This window comes from Tyto alba, unplaced genomic scaffold, assembly GCF_018691265.1.
Source record: "Tyto alba isolate M040663 unplaced genomic scaffold, T.alba_DEE_v4.0 Super-Scaffold_39, whole genome shotgun sequence".
NCBI classification, from domain to species: Eukaryota; Metazoa; Chordata; class Aves; order Strigiformes; family Tytonidae; genus Tyto; species Tyto alba.
This window is the reverse complement of record NW_024881314.1, coordinates 8,033,692-8,051,948: the sequence shown is the minus strand read 5'-3', so window position 1 is coordinate 8,051,948 and position 18,257 is coordinate 8,033,692. Positions and strand designations below refer to the sequence as shown.

The 18,257-nt window shown below is 43.1% G+C and overlaps 2 protein-coding genes across 7 annotated transcripts in view; one reads left to right on the top strand and one right to left on the bottom strand.

Moving 5' to 3' along the window:
* RECQL5 (RecQ like helicase 5) overlaps positions 1–18,257 on the top strand; it is a 39,285-nt gene that overhangs the window by 9,679 nt on the left and 11,349 nt on the right. The gene's annotated exons all lie outside the window — the stretch shown is intronic.
* SMIM5 (small integral membrane protein 5) lies at positions 693–17,400 on the bottom strand. Of its 4 annotated transcripts, none has more exons than XR_006166246.1 (5): positions 16,729–17,400; positions 10,537–10,622; positions 8,158–8,311; positions 6,440–6,765; positions 693–1,527 (listed from the first exon to the last, which is right to left on the bottom strand). XR_006166246.1 is itself a non-coding variant. In XM_042802307.1 (4 exons), the coding sequence occupies exons 3-4, from the start codon at positions 8,282–8,284 to the stop codon at positions 6,644–6,646; spliced, it is 249 nt and encodes an 82-aa protein (XP_042658241.1). In that variant the 5' UTR covers positions 8,285–8,311; positions 10,478–10,622; positions 16,729–17,381; the 3' UTR covers positions 5,521–6,643. The 4 variants fall into 4 exon arrangements, 1 of the variants encoding a protein (XP_042658241.1); XR_006166245.1 differs by having other exon boundaries at positions 10,478–10,622; positions 16,729–17,381; XM_042802307.1 differs by lacking the exon at positions 693–1,527 and having other exon boundaries at positions 5,521–6,765; positions 10,478–10,622; positions 16,729–17,381.

The following is an 18,257-nucleotide window of genomic DNA, read 5'->3' as shown; positions in this document are numbered from 1 at the left end:
GTGTTACTATCTCACAGCAAGAACGGTCAGATCGCTGTTTGTGTCTGGCTTTTGTATAATCTGAGAGGCAGCTGTATATATCTGGTTAGATGCTAACCTCAGGAAACCTCCTCCGGGTATCTATTTCTCCTTGATTCCTAAGCTGGTTATAAGTAGAGTTAGTTGTGACAGTCATTTCTTGGAATGAACACTAGTGCCGTAAGAACTGGACTGTGATCACTGAACTAACCTGGCGCAAGCCAGAAGCAGTCACAGGGCATTCCGGGGTGGTGTCCCATGAGGGCATGAGTTAGGCTCCATGTAACCATCTCACAGCACCTCCCACTTCAAGCGTGCTGTAAAGAGCCTGACTGCTGTCTGAAGCGAGGAGCTTCTCTAGAGTTGCACTGTACCAGTGAGGCAATAACTGAGCAAGGACAGAGAGAAAACATTCTCCTTTGCTCAGATGAATAGTAATAGAAATAGGAATTCACCAGGTACATAAAAGATACTTTTGTAAGGGAATACCACAGAGCTAGTTAGAAGTTACATCTCCCATACTTTCTCTTCCGTTCCCCAGCTTGGTACATTCTTCCTACTGTATAACATTCTGTATGCATCTCAGCGTCACATATTGCAGCACCCCTGGCAGGTTTACCTGCTCATAACTGTACAGGAGACTAAGATGCTATGTAAAGGAATGCCACGATGTATTTCTTTTTTACATTTTTAATTAACATAGTTCTATTTGCTATTTAAACAGTGAAAGCAAACCTGAAACTCTGACCCTGCAAGGTTCTGAATAAGAACAAATAAAGACAGACTTGTATACTGGCAAGCAAGTTTTTGCATAGTGTATTTAGGCTATTGCCCAGGTATGACAGAAGAACAATGTTATAAGGTGCTTTTAGGGAGTGGGTTTAGACAAAGTTTTTGCTGGCCAGAGTTTGCTGTTGCCCATTTGCCAGACTGAGAAAAAAAACCTATGTAACTGCAGCCACAGAAGACCTCTTTATCAGTTTTAGGTGGTGGTTGACCATTTGCCACGTCGAACCAGTGTTTTTGCTTGAAGGATGAAAATCAGGTAGAGATTAGTTGACTTTGGTATTTGGCTAGTCATGCAGTTCCTGAATACAGACAACCTTATATTTGAGTTTGCCGTGGACTTGCAGAACGAGTTGCTGGCATTGGTGCATTGCTCTTGATACAGCAAAGTTCCACGGTGAGAAATAATCGCCCAGGGAGAGAAGATGAGAAAGCTTTCTGTGAACAACATAATTAGGTTGTAGCTGGGCTGATTCTTGCTTAGCTGCAGGGCTCCAAGTACTGTGTCTCAGCATTGCTGTTTATGCACCACTCTGTTTGTGCCTTGGAGATGAGCAGCACCCAAAGATGGCAGCAAATAAGAGGAGAGCCATAAAAACAAGACAGAAGGTGCCAATCACCACTAGCCCTCCAAGAGACCAGTCACTTGTTACAATCAGTGTCTTTAGGTCTTCCAGAACTGAGGATGCCTCCTGTACTGATGACATGCTGGCTTCCACCCTGCTGGAGGTAGACAAGAACAATATCAGATGTTGATGTATCCTCTCTATGCTCTGAACCATAGTCCTGAAACCAGTATCAGCATACATGCTGTCTGTGCCTGCAGGGCAAAAGGGAGAGCCACCCTTCACGGAAACGGGACCACAAACCAGAAGAAAGATAGCTGAGGCCAGTTTAACAATCAGATCTAGAGATGTAAAGAAGAAAACTTATGGCTTTACAAGATTTTGGCAGTTGAGATTTATTTTAATCATAGCTTATCAATATTTTTAATAATACAATATACTGTCTCTCCCAGCATGTTCAGTATGAACTCTTCATCTTTGTCAACTGTACGGCCTATGCATGAAAGACAAGTATTCAGTGAGAGAATTTGCTTCATACCATTGGAAGGATTGTTAAAAAGAGTTGGGCACTTAAACTTTGAGAACACACTGGAGACTAAATGAACACTATTTAAAAGCAAACACACACACAAAAAAAAGCAAACAAAAAAACCCCACCAAGAATAAGCGAAGATTTTCATGTACAACTTGTTGTTCCCATAGGGCTTAGAATAGTCTAGTTATGTAAAAGGTCTCCTGTTAACAGAGTTTGCTTTAGTAATGCTTTCTGTTACTCTGCAATAGAAGCATAAGTTTTCCTTCTGTGAAATACTTAAGTTCAGCAATAATTTAAACTCGGTTCTCAGTGGGTTCTACACACTTGCTCTTTCACTGATACTTTGCATAATGACTTGGATATTAGCTTTCTAAAGAACATCCAACATCTCTTTGCAAGCATCTTGTGGTTTTACTAAAGCTTCTCAAGGGAAAGGGTGGATTATTTCTCACACTGTCTCTCAAATATGACTGTGCAGATGTAATACAAGAAGGAATCTTTGTTATTTTTGAAAATTTGTCAATATTAAGGATATCTGCATCCTTAATATTGTAAGGAAAAAGATTACTCATGTAAAGCATGTTTCATCCTCAGCAAGTCACATTTGACTAGAAGCACAAGCTTCAGTTTGCTGAAGTTTTTGTTACTTTCTCAGCAGCCAAATATATTCAGTTCATGTATTGTTTTCCGGAACGATGGCAGATCACCATGCCCAGTCTCTAACCAAGAGGCATAAAAGACATGAAAACTGTCCTGCATAGCTTCTTTTGCCTCTAAAAAGGAGGCAGACATAGATATTAGTTCTGTAGACCCAAAGGCAGAAACCCTGCATGACTGTACACCCTAGAAAGTTCCTGTCTCTCTTGCTAACCACAGTTAATCTCCTGAAATAGGAGAGCTGTACACAATTTTATAAATACCTGAAGCTGTTTTGTGTGTAGTAGGTGGTTCTTCTGGTGCCTCCTCTGCACCCACTCCAAGAGATCTTGGCCTATGGTGAGAGACCCCCTTACTGCACCTGGGGACTTGTAGAGGGAATATGGAAGTTGCCTGTTTGTATTGTAGTAAATTATTAACAGCTGACTTTCCTCCAAAGGTGTGGCTAATCTAATCAAAGGCCTTGAGCCCAGCTGAAAAGACCCAGTTCAGCTGTTGCTCAGACATTTCTTCTCCATGGCTTTATCTACTCATGCACCTGTCTCAGGGCTTGTAAAGCCCCTATGTCCTCTGACTGGGGAAGGCTGCAGGTTGTGGTGGAGCGAAGAGGGCTGCTTTGACTGGATCTGTATTGTAAACTCCATTAGGATACTGCCATATCTAAATGAGACTGTGAACAAGACCGCCCTCCAGTCCAAACTTCATCATGACAGTTTAGGTGGATAAACTCATTACAGAGTCTTGCACTGTGGTTAGCTGCAATAAAACTGACTCCCTGTTGCTTTCTGAACTGAAGGACAACAGAGGGATGGTGCTGGAGAGAGGTGGGAGGTGAGGAGGACAGTTTGGTGTGTGAGACTGCATGTGTGTAAAAGGAAACCTGTTTTTTACAACCTAAGAAAATCACTCTGAAACCAGAGGGATGATGTTACAGAATAGAAGCTATTCCATTAAGTCACCAGTAGAACTTCAGCCACTTCTGCTGGAGAGGCTGGCCTGTCTCTTTTAGGTTCCTCAGGGTACAGGATTGAAGTAACTGTATTCCCTTGCAGTTTCTTCTAGGTTTGCTCAGGCTTTTACAACATGTACAGAAGTTGCTGTATTTGAAGCACTCTTGCCTTAATCTATGCTGTTCTGAATCTCCCTCTGCTTTTTTTGAAACAGAGAGGATCCATCCTCACTAGTGCTCAGGGTGTTCCAGGTCCCTTTATGTGGGTAATGATTGAAGCCAAAAATACAAAGGCTTGTGTGAGTGGTGAGCAGGGACCCAGATGTCATGTTTCTAGTCAACAGAAACTGAAGAGCTGCAGTAAGCTGAGGATTTGTTGGGAATCTTTCAGGCCAGCCTGATCTATTGCATGTAGGAAGGTGTCAGACCCAGCCCATTCCAGGCAAGCAATTGGCACATCTGAATACCAAGTATAGGAATAGTCCAGCTGAGTACAAAGCAGTACACTGGGCCTGTGAGGTCCAGGCAAGCATGTAGAAATTGGTCCAGGAATCCCTCCTATATGGGGTAGCTGCTCCTCTGCTCCAGAAAGGCACCTGAATTCTTTACAGAATTGCTTAATTTTCTCTCTTTTTTTTTTTTTTTTTTTTTTTTTTTTTTTAACAGTGCTGTGTTCATTCTGTTTCTAATTTAGGAACTTGCAGTGGCAGAGATAAGACAAGAGCTGTTTCTCTTGTCCCCCTGCCTGGTATCTGTCAGTGGTTTAACTTGTAATGCCACTGGGAAACATGTATTTGTAGCCTTTCCTGTTGAGATAAGGCCTGGCAGCTCGGTCCTAGTGACAGCAACCTGTTAGTTGTTGGTATTTTTCCAGCCTGCTCAGCTTCCTCCTGGCTGTTAGCACAGACTGGTTCCATGTGGCTGAAACATTTCTCAATGGGATTCTGTTAATTCCTGTAGCTGGCACTGTGTAGCACAGGCTAGGAAAGAAAGTAAGCTCTGTCCTTTCACAGATCTTGTGACTAAATTTAGACACAGAAAGGTCTGTTGAGCCTGTCTCCTGCAAAGAGGTTTTGAGACTTCCTATGCCACCTTGATTGCCACTTGTTTGCAAGTGAAATGAGCAAAGACATATCTGACAGAGATGTTAGTGTGATGCATCCTCTGAATGTTGATTAGAGTAAGTTGATGCCACGCTTGAGCTTATCCTACCCTATCATATTGGTTGGGAGTGAAATCTTTGGGACAGCGTAATAAAGGTCAGCGCATTGTTAGTCTTAGTGTAAGTGCATGTGCAGTAGCTCATTCTAGTGCAGTTTTCTGTTGGAAGTTGTCAAGTTAGGGCTTAGATGCTTACTTTTGAAGGAACATCCTCATCTTCTGCTGGAAAGTTTTTCTTCTTACTAATTTAAAAGTAACATTGGTACTTTGAGGAATTTTTTTAAAATTTTTACTATTCTCCATGTCACTGGCTGCAGACATAGTCCAATGTGCAGCAGTACAAAAATGCAAAATAGCTAAATGTAGTTTCTTTGTAAAAATTAAAGTGCATTAAATACATGAGAAGCTACTGATGTAATGTGCTTTTTACTGATTTGGGTGCAGGCATCAGAGAAAGGCTTCTTTATAAAGTTTTCATTTTTTGGTCCCTTCTGAAGTTTGAAGAATGTTTAGAAGCCCACTGTTATAAACCTGATGATTGTTTTCTCTCTAGCTAGATATTGGCTCTGGTATATACATATGTAATCCTTTTGACTCCTCTACACTTAGCAGTTGGAATACAAGAATAGAAGGTGACTTCACTTTCTGCATGTAACTTTTTATATCTTCTCATCAAGGTGGCTGATTTCACATCTGGGGCTGAAAGACCAGTGGTTTACAGAGTTAGGTGGAGGAGGGTCTTTCATTTGGCTGTCTGTTATGAAAGTCATGGCCTGTGCAACAGCCCTGTATTTATATAAATACCTTTCTGAAGTTCACTGAAGTGTAAACCAAACACATGCAGTGGCTGCAGCATGGAAAAGGGATTTATTTGCACTTGTTAACTTCAGCCATACAGCTCATTCCTGTCTCTGCTTTGTCACGGTGCCCATTGTCAGCTACTGCTTGTATACCCTGAAGTGGCAGTTACCATACTGTATGTCACTCATCTGAAATGCCTGTGTGTATGCTAAGAAACATACCTTAGGCATAATATTTATGTCCACTAAAATAAACTGCACATAGTGCAGGGAGTCAGGCATACAAGTCCCTCAAGTAAGGATAGGGATTTGTTCATCTCCTGTGACTCCCATGCTCTGTAAGAACTATTCACCTGTAATAAGCAGAAAAACAGAACCACACAGGGGGTGGGGAGGGAGCACATTTAGCAGCAGAATAATCAAATTAAGCCATAGCATTGGTGAGTTTTTCCCTTTCTGTTTACAAAGGGTATTGCACATCATCTGATTTTTCTCTTTGGCAATTTCACATTATTGTAACACTGAGGAAATAAAGCAGGAAGCAATTGTTACCAGCTGCACTCAGAGCCTCAGCTGGCGTGTCTCGATCACAAGGTCCACAATTTGTTGTTTTCAGCAGACACCTCAGCTAACATGTCTGTTGTAGGCAGCTTTTGAGAGAGCAGGTTTGGGCTTGATCCAAGATGTGCTGAGTGTGTGGACCTCCTAGTGATGTCGTGGGTTTTGCTACTGCCCAGCACCATCCTTCTGGATTAGCCACTTGTGAAGAGAGTAGGTGCTGCCTAGCATGTGGCAGTGTACGTGTTCTCTGCTTTGGTCTGTGGCTCCGTGCTCACAAAGGGAATCCTTGGCTAGCCCAGCTGAAGGGCTGTCATTGGGAGAGCATGTCTCTTTTCTCAGCAGCATGTGTCCATGCACCCCCACCCCACCCCAGAAGAGGGGGACAGTGATGGTAAAGTAGCGTTACCTTTGTGGTCGCACCACGGAGCCTAGTAGTAGCTGTCACAGAAAGAAGGAATTCCATGCTGTGATTTCTGGTCCTCTGAGTCATATTAATTAATACTGTTATTGCCATTTTCAGTGAGCTAGTGTAGACAGTCATTCCCATAGGACTGAATCACGATGTCCATGCATGTCCTTCATAGTAGGTTGTGTCACCTCTTGTTGTACTTCATGAATGGGCAGCTGGGCGGACTTGGATCTTCCTACGTCTGCGGTCAGGATGTCTGTCACGGCTACAGCAGCTATAGCAGCAGCAACTGCAGGCAATGATCATGAGCAGCAGAACAGTAACTGGAAAGAGAAGCAAAGGATATTGCTCCCTGGCATAGGAGAAATCAGTGCAGAATAACCCTATGGCTCCTCCAAGTTTGGTGAGCAAAAGAACAAACAAAGCCTGATTTTTTTTTTATTTTTTTTTTTTTCTCTGTATCCCATTTCCCTCCTTCTAAATTCCTGCTCCCTTGTATTAGTTATCCATTTAATCTAGACAGTCATTACCGGATATTTCATGATCATAAGAGCTATGTACCAACCATGTGGGGGTATACCTTTACCTGCCTAAAGTGCTGTTATTTCAGAGGATGTGTAGTAACTAAGTAGAACTGTGTGCCTGTCAAGGATGGAGATCCCAACTCTCCCCACATTTGTGTCAGAAGCAACTTGAGAGGATTTGGTTAGTCAAACTGGCAGTTGCGTTTCTGAAGAGTGCAATGCAGTGTACCCTTTAATGAGGACAGATATTTGTGACTGGGTTGGCTTTACTCTTTCTTACGTATTTAGCTTGACAAAATAAATACTTCAAACACAGGTGTTTGTTTCACAAAGCAGTGGCCTTACTTACTGTTACTCTATACGAGGCATACTGGTTGGTTTTGGGAGATACACGTTAATTTATCTGGAGTAGAAAAGGATGACATGATTAATCGCACAAAACATGTAAGAGTGCATGAACATGCATGTGTGTGCAAGTGTTACTTAAAGGTCTGGAGCTGGGCCGCCAGGCTACCGGACCTGTGGGGAACCAGCTGTAGGTATGAAAAAAATAAAGCAGCAGGTGTGCCTTTCTGAATTCCATCCCAGGGAGGAGTGTCCAGGCTGGATATACACCCTTCCTTTTGGCTGGGGGCAAAGTGTACCTCTTTGAGGAGGAGGGCCTGCGTGCCTTCCTGCTTGTTTTCCCATTGTCTAAACAAACTTCATGCCCCTTGATCAAGCAGCTGTTTGTTATTCCTTCCATGTCATCCCCACAAAGAGCAGCAGGAGGGATCTTGCCATTACCAGAGGAGAATAAATAGGCTCATCTGAAGCATACTGGCTTCCACTGAATTAAGCACAGGAATGACGCTCAGAGAATTGAAGTGTCTTTTGTGGCAGTGAGATGCCCTAATAATACCATTTGTTGTAAACTGTCCTATGCATCAAAACATTGCAGCAGCTCTGAGTTGGTTAAAATACTGCTGTTTAAACTAGTGCTTAAATATGAGAGCTTTGTTGCTTATCGTGCTCTGCATGCATGTAGAGATACACACTGAATATTAAAAAATTAACTAGAAATTAAACTGGCCCTCAGAGCACAGCCTGGAAAACAACTGCCAACACCGACCCACCACCAAAGACTGAGGAGCAAGCAGCCCCCACTGAAAAGACATTTCAACACCCCTTTGCCTCCACCAGTAAACTCACCGATAAACAGAACCACCACACAAAAGGACACAATCTCCACCGGGTCAGCCTTGGGCAGTTTCTGGAGCTTAAGGAGAAACTTCTCACCAATGGTTTGCATTTCCTTCAGAAAGCCTTCCGATGACATTCTGGCTCAGCCTCTCCAGGCTTTATGCTGTAGAAGAACCAAACAGAGAAAAAATCTTTTCACTGACTAATGCTAGGAAGCTGCTCAGCCCTCTTATAGAGCTGGTGATCACAAGGAAAACAAGTTTATCTGGTCTCAGTCCTTGTTCCCAGTAGCTAAGGTGGAGGACTATTAATTGTCTACGTGTTCTGGCACTGTTTTAATTTCAAAATCTGGCTTTGAGGCTGTTTTTGTCAGCTGCACTGTTGAACAAAGGCAAAACGGTGTTTCTTCTAAAAGGGCACTGATTTCAGCAGGCATAGAGTTAGAACCGGACAGTGCTTGCCCTTGGATTTTACCCGGTGAAAGTAAGATTTTTTTTTTTTTTTTCCCCAGTTGTGCTAACTTGTCCTTCCAGAAAGAAATGCAATTCTATCTCAACTTGAATTCCAAACGATGAACTCCAGTGGTACATAGCTTTCAGTTGTTTTAGGAAGTTACATGAAGTAGAGTCCCTTGAAGTCTTCTTGCACTTTCAGCTACAGTAAGCCCCTTCAAAAACTAAGGCGCTTGACTCAACACCTCACTACAATACCATTAATAATATTTTATCAACCAGTTTTACTGAATGGTGATATTAAGAGCTAAAGTCTGTGTTTGGTGGGGATAGCTGAATGATTTTCAAGTTCTTACAGATGACTGCAAGTTTTATATGGTAACTAAATGTAGCTTTTGTTCTTTTAAGCCACGGTATGTTCTAATTGAGCAATATATGAATTGAACAGTAGATGTCCAGCGATCACTGCTGGTGATAAGCAAAGCAAAAGCCCCTGATCTGTCAGGGAGATACCTCCCTGTGGAGCTAATCCCTCCTGCCCTGCTCAGTAATCTTACACTGTCTTTATTCTCAGAAAGAATGATCACCAGAATATTGTTACTTGAAAATATTATTAGTCTAGTCAAAGTTAGGTGCCTTAGTTTTGACTCCAACATTTGCTCTTCTTTTGCCCCATGAGCAGGATTTTGGAAGGCACTGCAACAAACAAGCTTGCATGAGAGCTGTGGAAGTTCAAATTTTGCTTGAGTCAGTAACTGGAATATGATATTGTTGAGAAATATCCATAGTTTCACCTAAAACAAGTGTTTGGACAGGTCAACACTTGGACCGATTATAACTCTGATGTCATTATGATATCAGAATGCACTAGCTTGTGTGTGTTGTAATAGTCAACGCTGTTTTATGGGACTTGAACAATGCAATTCTATATCCTAGTCTTGATGATAACACAAAGCCACGTGACCACGACAGTACTTCCAGAATAAGCCAGCTAGTTCATTACTCCACATCTGGTTTGGTTACTCAAACAAATGGATGCTTGGAGTTCAGTTTTTCTAAACACACTGAGGACATAGAGACCTTGGCTGTTTCTTTGCATGCTGGGCTTAAATACTACAGTGCCAAGTTAAATTACATTTTGTATGTTTATGCAATTCAAAAAGGGTTTTCTTTGTTCTTTTAAATCCCAACTAAGGAATAAAAATCGGAACCAGCTGGTTTCCTAGGGATAGGAGTGGATGGAAAAATCTACATCTACAGAATGATCTCTGTGTAACTTAGCAGGGAGGCATAGCAGTGGCCTTTTGACCTGGAAAGGTCACTTTTGAGACTAGGGTGAAAAAGTTCTTTCCAGATGATTGCTGTACCCCAAGTGAGCTGCTCCAGAAATGGCTGCTTTATCCTTTGTACAGTGCTGCAGGATTCTATCTCAGCAGGCTTCCAGTTTTGTTTCCATTCCAAGAGATGGTGGTGCAGGCAGAGGTGATTTGTGTTTTCTGCTCTTGGCTCTAGAAGAAACACTTTTTTTAAAAAAAGTAAGTATTTCTGGCTCCAACATTCTGAAAATGTTTGTTCCTTTTGGAGGTGTTTCTGCCTCTCCAGGAGCTCTCCTAGTAAGGAATCTGCTGTAAACTTTTGTGCCATGCTTTGGGCTGCACCACAAGCAAGAAGTATAAGAGCCAGGCTTCTGAAGTTTGGGTGTACAGTGTAAAATTACTGATTAGGATTGTAGAACTTCACGTGGATTAGCAGAGTGCCTAGCCTAAAATGATAAGAGCTTGTCTCAGTAATGGACATTCCTTTTCCCATGGTACCTGATCTGGAGCTAAGTGAAGGAGGTTTTATTCTAAAACTTGCAAGGAATGTTGCTTGTTTACCTTGGTTTGAACTTCTTCAGGATCAAAGTTTGATGGTGGTGGTGCAGTCGTCAACCTACCGGTGAGGAAGCAAATGTTTTTCCGTTCGACTTCACTTCTGACTGCACACTGGACTGAACAGCTCTTGCTGCTTTGGGATTTCTGCCTGTGAAACACAGCAAAAGAGTGAATAATAAATCATTTCTTAAAACAAAGGAAAAAAAAAAAGTAAAAATCCCCCAAGAAATCTAGTTATATTCATGGACTTTTGTATCTTCCATTCTACTTGTGATGTAAAGTCTTTGGTCAGGACTAGTTTTGATTGTGATCTTTTTCCAATTGATTTCAACAGAACCAAGATCTTACCCTAGAGATTAGCATAAGGGTAAGGCTAGTGCTCTGTGACTTAAGTTGTCTTAGGCATCTGCCTTATCTTCCTCATGTACAACACGACGGTGATGACATTACTTGCAAATTTCAGAGTGGAGCCGTAAGAATTAATAATTCCTTTTTATTTATTATACTGTGTTCAAATAAGCTCCTGGTCACCAACAGTAGTAAAGGCCATATTTGGTTGAAGCAGTAACTATAATTATTATTGTTAAAATGGGCAAGTCTTAAGAGATTTGAAATGTAAGGTTGTAGGTCTTAACTGACAGTTTACTTTCTAAGACTGAAGTGCTGTTCTAAAGCTTAGAACAGCCACCCAAGTTAGCAACCCACAGATTCTGTGGGCTTTTGGAACAGACATAATTGTTTGCCAGTGTTTTTCTCAATTGGGAATTTCTCCTTGCTCCTTGTCCTTCCTCAAAACTGCATCCCCTGAGGATGGGAACCCTCCAGAGTAGAGGAGACATGGCTGTTAGGGCAGCAAGGCTGATGGAACTTGTTACTGAAGAAAAGCTGAATGACTACAGTGCAATGTAGGCTTCATAGTGCCTTGTTAGACTAATGTCACGAACTTTTTTTTTGCTCCATAGCTGTAGCTAGAGATCATCTGAAGTGAAAATAGGGTGAAGAGAGGCAAGATGAGAAACTCGCATAGAAAAGAAAGTGAATACAATGCTGATGTCTTGCAACAGGCAGTTTAGAAGTTCCTGCTGGGGTGGCGTGGCAGCCTGAAATTCGTGGTTTCAGCTGTTTCCTCTTCTGGCTGTTCTTTAAAAAATAACTCATCTACCCAGTGTTGCCTGTGGGACTAGATCATCAATTCTTTCTGCCCTCCTCTGTTACAAGGCCTGGAAGGGGAGGGAATAAAACAAATCTTCCAATTTGGGTTTATTTCTTTTTGAGGAAAAAAAAAAGCTGAATCTGCCATGTGCCATGAGTTGTTAGCCTTGGTTGAAAAGAGGGAGCACAGTAATAATGCAGGGGGATGCCTGACATCTGCAGGTGTGCTGCTCAGCTGCAAGGATTAGATGACCCTTTAAATAAGTATGTCTGACGTTTAGGGCTTCTGTAGATTTAGATTCCCAGAAAGTGCTAATACTTGTTTTTAACGCAGATTAATCTTATTGTGCCCACTGAATAAAGCTGTGCAAATTACCATAATAGCACTGAAATTATCTTTTTGAACTGTTTTAATGGACTTATGCCATACTGAAGCACTCAGAAGAAGTTGGCAGCTCAGCCCTTTTAAGAATTAAGCCGTTAAAAGGCCTCAATCTAGACATTCAAGAGAAAACCCTTGGTCAGGGTTTCTTTGCACTGTGAACTGTCTATGTTTAGTAGCTTCCAGGATTGAAGCAAGCAAAAGAGCATTGGGATGACCATGTAAGGTGTAAGGTCCCACATCCCTCTGTCTGCTTTAAGCTAGTCGAGCTGCTGTAAGTGTGTTGGAATTGATGTAAATTGATCGGGTGTTTTTGGACTGACTTTGGTTTGGAAAGCTGTATCCTATTCATGTGTCTACATAGGTGCATCAAAAGTTGGACTGTAGGGAGTGGGTGAGCTTAAATTTACTGCTCAGGAATGAGGCACTTGTTTAGTCATAACCCTGGTGGCGTTTGAGTGGCCTGTTTCAGTGCAAAGAAAATAAATTTGAGTGTGTGGTTTAGCCCCAAGACTGGAATTTGGTAAATGCAGGCAGCCTTCCTGGCCTGCCAGTGATACTTACTGGTTGTATGACTTTGGATAAGTCATCCCATCCCTCTGATGGGTGACCTCATCTCTGCAAAGCAGCAGAATATGTAACCACCATCAGAGGTTTGTTTGCTAATTGTTGTGTGTTCAAGTCTCTGACGTGCTCTGAAATCTTCAGATAAAAAGACAGTAAGTCCCTGGTTTTGCTGCAGTTACAAAATGAAGTGGCCTTTACTTGCTACCTGCTTGTTACACTTCAGTCACTGAGCCTGTTTAGGATGAAGTAGATGAAAGCCTGGCTTCCACTCTTGGTTGCTCCTTACCCAGCCATGCTCCACAGGATTTTCTTTCTCTTGACATGATCCCAGCCCATTGCTTTTACTGTGTCCCCTTTGCAAATTTTTGTTTGAGTGGGTTTGTTGCAATAGTGATCTAAAAATGGAGACAAAGCTTTGTAGGGGGGAATCTGGTGGTGCCCTAGAGCTGCCAGTGCCTCTAGTCCCAACGCAGCAGGTCCCAGTGAGGGTGAGTGGGGTATCCTCCAGTGTGCCCATTGTCTGTATCAGCACTGCTCCAGAGGCCTTACAAAGTAGGACCTCCCTGATGTGCCCAAGCAAGCTGAATGCCAGGGCAACATTCTCATTGCAATGTTGTCTTTTTCCCAAGACTGTGGCTGTGAAAAAGGAAATACTTCGTGTTGTTCTTACTCAAGTAAGTCAAATAAGGTGGTGGAAACTGGACCAATACAGGGACAGGAAGCCTGCATGGACTAGCTTATTTGGTAGAAAATCTTAGAAGGCAATCCCAGCCTCATGGAAGGAGAGTGCTGAGCAGCTGAGGGCGAAGGGATGCTTTTTATTCTGGTCTAAAACTTTTAAAGAAACTCTTGCTGTATTTGGCCACTTCCTTAAGAACATGAAGGCTTGGCCCGTCTGTAAGCCTACCAGCTTTGTTCTTGGTTCCTGAAACGTGTCTGATTTCATATGGATAAGATCTGCAATGCTTCCTGTCCTAAAACAGTGCGGGGCTGCAAGGTGTTGTTACAGTTTAGATGCATTTTGGCAGAACATGTAATAATTCTTTTATGATTGTTTATTGTTCGAAGTTTGTAATGTATTTCTGAGATGAAAAGGGCTATAGAAATGTAGTTGTATTATCAGTGCGTGGTTTTCCCTCATCATTGTTAATGCAGTGTTTGCTGCCATGACTGTAGTTGACCAGCCATGTGAATCTTAACTATAGTTCACAGACAAGCCCTTTTTTCCTAAAACAGGAGCCAATGGAGCCAGACAGACCTATAATTCATTCCCAAGCAGATGAAAATAGTTTCTAGTATCAAGAGAATTCAGCCTTTTAACAGCACACACCCAAATGGGTAAATTGCAGCTCCATGTCATGGGAGAAAAGCTTTGACTTTGTCAGCTGGTCTGGAAAAGGCGGCCACACATTCTTTCAGATTATAAAGCTGCCCTGACTGGGTAGCCATTTGGCTGGAATACCCTGTCATCTCCACCACCCACTATTTGGAGATTGGTTTTGAGGCAGCACCATAAATGTTCCTGCCCTCCCCTACAACCTAATATTAGATTAATATAAAAAGGCACTGAATTCCCTGCAGTAGCAGGTTCAGTAGCTGAGGTACCCACTGGAGCACTGAGCTAAGAGTCTCTACACCTCTACAGAACACCCTGGTTTTCTCCAGTCCATCCCACAAACAAGTTCACAAAACCCCATGAGATAATTCCTCATTACTAGTCCCACTTCTAAGTGGGGAAACCAAAGCACAAAGCCATCCAGGGAAAGGAAAAGGTCAGTTTTAAAAATAAACCTGTAGCTCTTCTGCAAGAGAACTTTTTTTAGGGTTGCTCATGCTTGAATCTAGCCTGAAAGCCTATTCTAATATTAGCAAAATAACCATTTCCCAGGAAGCTGACTGAGAGGTAGCTGTGTGCCTGTGAAAGTTTTGTAAATAATTACTTCACAAACACACCGGGATCTATCAGTAGTTTGGTGTTTGAGGTAAGGCAGCTGGAGCCCCCGGGGAGTGCTGGAAACACCTCCATCTTCTTTCAGTCGCCTCTGTGCCCTGGCCTTGACTGCTCTCAGGCCTACAGGTCTCAGAAATGACATGCATTTTTGAGTTTTTTGAAATACTCTGGTCTAATCCTAGTAAAGATGCCACTTGAGTGTAGGAACTCAAAACTGAAGGCTACAACAGCTGCTTCCTCAGAAGAAGCTGGTTTGAAATCGTATCAGCTGTGGTTGCGCGGGGTGGTGTAGAGGGCTGGGCACTGCTCTCCTCACCCAGCTCTTGCAGTCCGGGCCGGCCAGCGTGCAGCTCTGCGCACTGGCCCACCACAGTCTCTGTGGTCAGGGATTTGTGTTACAGAGAGGATCTGCTCTACCAAATTTGGTTTATTTTGTACCTCTACTCCCATAACCGCTTCTGCATTGCAGTCGGTCTATGAGGCCCGTGCACTACGACAGCTGCAACACAGGCCGTGTCCTGCTTCTTTTATCCAGACATGTGTTTCATATTGCTTATTCCCTCCCGCTGCATATGTACAACACGGCTGTGGCTGGACAAACCCCCAGCCAAAGCCATTAAGATTTTCTTTTGGCAAGGAAAACTTGGCGTGCGTGTTTCTCCCCTCCCTCCCCTGCTCTTCTCCTCTTGCTCCTCCCTCTTTTTTTTTTTTTTTCCCCCCATAACTTTGTTTTTCACATACTTTATTTTAGAAATCATCTTAACTGCAACAAACAACCTACAGAGACCCTTCATTAGCAGGGTGGAAACTTCCCTCCATCCTTTGAACCTCGGGCTAGCCTGGAGGCCTGTGGGTCTTAACTAGTAAATCTCCCACAGGCAGTTCCAATTCAGTGTTTGTACAACACGTAGGTCAGAAAGACCTGCCCTCCCTTCCATGTTAATGGGACTGGAAAGAAGTGGAAATACCTGATCCTTAACATTCCTCCCTCCAGGCATGTGTAGGATCTAGAAGACCTCTTTCTGTGAGAATTGGCTTTCTGCCTCTTTCTCTACCTGTTTGTAAACAGCTGACTGCCTGTGCACCTCCTGGAAGGGGCAAGGGGTCCCAGCTCGGTGCCCAGAGCTGCGAGAGCTTCCAGAGTAATCGGCTTCAGATGGCAGAAAACAAGGGCTTTTATGGTCAGTCTCCTTGCCAGCCCCAGTACCCAGCAGCAAAGTGGAGATGGGAGCACAGGTTGTGGGACACCTCTCTCTGTAAAACCAAGGCTTGGACTTGATGATCTTAAAGGTCTTTTCCAACCTAAACGATTCTATGATTCTATAATTTCATGTATTTGGGGGATCCCTTTCCTCTTCCTTTCCTTCTCACTCCGTTCAGACCTGATGGTCATGTTGCAGTAAACCACAGACCACGTATGTGTATCTATGTGTTCTCTCAGAGCAGTGGTTTCTCATGCTGTTTTGAATAGTAAACCAGCATCTGTGCCTGATACACGATTCTTTTCTTAAAACGCTCTTGTTAGAAGCTGTGTAAAATCTATTTATTTCTATTGGACACAGATGCTTAACTTGCACAGTATGCTCGTTCCCAGACCAGGGTATGTTTTCCAAGCTCTCCGTTTGCTTCAGGATTTGGGGGATAAAACTTAGCTCCAGCTGGGAGGAGCTCTGGAGAAATGCTGTGGCTGGCACCCACTGGGTTTCACATGCGCTTGCCTGTGCTGGCAGCTACTGACCAATGGCACATCCACTACTGGTACAGAGGAGCAAACCCACTCTCTGGTCCACGCTAAGTATTAACGTAACAAGTCATCACTGTGGAGAAAGCTCTCTGCTAGACCTGCTTATCGGCTAAGGTCACATTCTGTAACAGCAACAGAAAAATGAGCAGACAGCCTTTCTAATCAGCAAAGTTGCTTACTCCCGCTCTGACTGGAAGCAAGGCAAGACTGCAGGCTGGCTCCTTTTGTTAGCACTCTGGCTGCAGCACAGCTTTCTGCAATCCCCTTAAAAGCTTTTTTTTTCTCGCCACTTTTGCTCCTGAGTGTCCCTCGCAAACAAATTCAGACTAGCAAGCTCTGCTCAATGGCCGATTCTGCAGTTCGCCATACAGAGAGCTACAAAAGCTCCAGCTACTTGCTAACTAGCTGAACGTTAAGGTGCTACGGCTGACCGAACACCAGCAATAGCTCAGCCTTACCCCAGCCGCGCCACGAACTCTGCTGCTCCTCTTGTTCTTTCTGTCGTCTTAAACTTTCACGTCATCTCTCCCCTCATCCTGGCTTGTGTCTCGCTCCTCGCTCGGCTCCAATCTGCTCTGCTGCTGACAGCCAGCTGTTGTCTCTGCCTTTTTTTTTTTTTTTTTTTTTTTTTTTTGTTATTGGTTGTCCCGGAGATTGGAAGTTTCGTGTTACATGTGTGCCAGAGAGGGCGGGCGGTGAGGAGGCACCGCTGCCAGCTCCCCGCAGCGCCCCGCTGCCAGCACTTGTTGCTGCCTTCCTCGGTGCATCTCCTCCTAGCAAGGGCTTTTACTTTTTTTTTTTTCCTTGAATTACAGCTTTTTTTTCTGGAGCGACACGTGAATTGATTCTCTCTTTGCGATAGTTTGGGGGTGTGTTAAAGCAATTAACTTTTCTTTATGCTCCCCAGTTTCCTTCCGACTCTCGGGGGAAGGAGTTTTTCTCGTGTTCTTCGAAGGGGCAGAGCAGGAAATCGCAAGGACAGTGCCGCATGGTCTGCCACTGACGGGAGCAGGGACGATGCTGCGGTGGCGAATTTGCTCTGTGCCCTTGGCCAAGTCATTTTGCTCGCTTGGTGCCGTGGTTTTTGCTTCTTGTGTTCTGGGGACAGCTGACACCCACTGTCTTGTCTCAGCACGTTGCTGAAGTTCAGAGGATGCAGTCCTTCAGACAGGTGCAAAATGATAATTTCTCATCAGCCTCATAATTTGCTCTTCTCTTTGATAAAGCTCATTAAATGGCTTTTGTTCAGCAACTGGCATCTACATAACTAATTTGTCTGTATATGATTTTTATCTTTTTTAATGCTTTAATTTCTTGGCTTAATTCCAAGACTTGCTGGGGGCTTTTTTTAGGGGGAGCTCTTCTGATGAGTCAGTGTTCCCTTCTTTGGCTCATATGAGGGAATGCTTTTTTGTGGCATATTTTAGGAGAGGCAAAGCTTCTTTTGGAATATGTGACTTTGTTTCTTCTCTGACTGTCCATCTGTTTCTACTAATTGCAGATACAGGGCTCCTGTTTTACCTGGTGTACAAAAGCAATGAGTACCAGAAGGAGGCATGGTGCAGGCAGCTGTGTGGTCAGTTTAGCACTTTCCTGAAATGTATTGCCACAGGCAAAAACATGTTAGTAAACTTGATTGTTGTTTGCTCTTCATTCTATCCCATGATGTCAAATCAGTGTAGGATGTCTCAAATGAAATAATGATTTTCGTTAGACATTTTAAAGACCAGTGGTCAACTCATACATACTCCTGTTAAGGGGTGGGGGAGGCAAAGAATAGAGTTGCATATTTTAAAAATGAAATTATTTTAGGACATGTATAATAATAGAAACTACCATTAATTTATGTAAATCAGATCTCCAACTCATGGACATTAGTCAGGCTCTCATGTGACTTGGGAAGTTTTCTCACCACACGTTAATGCATAACCAACTGTGTTTCAGGACCTCTTGTGTTCAATTAAGCATTAATTTGGTGCTTAGTCCC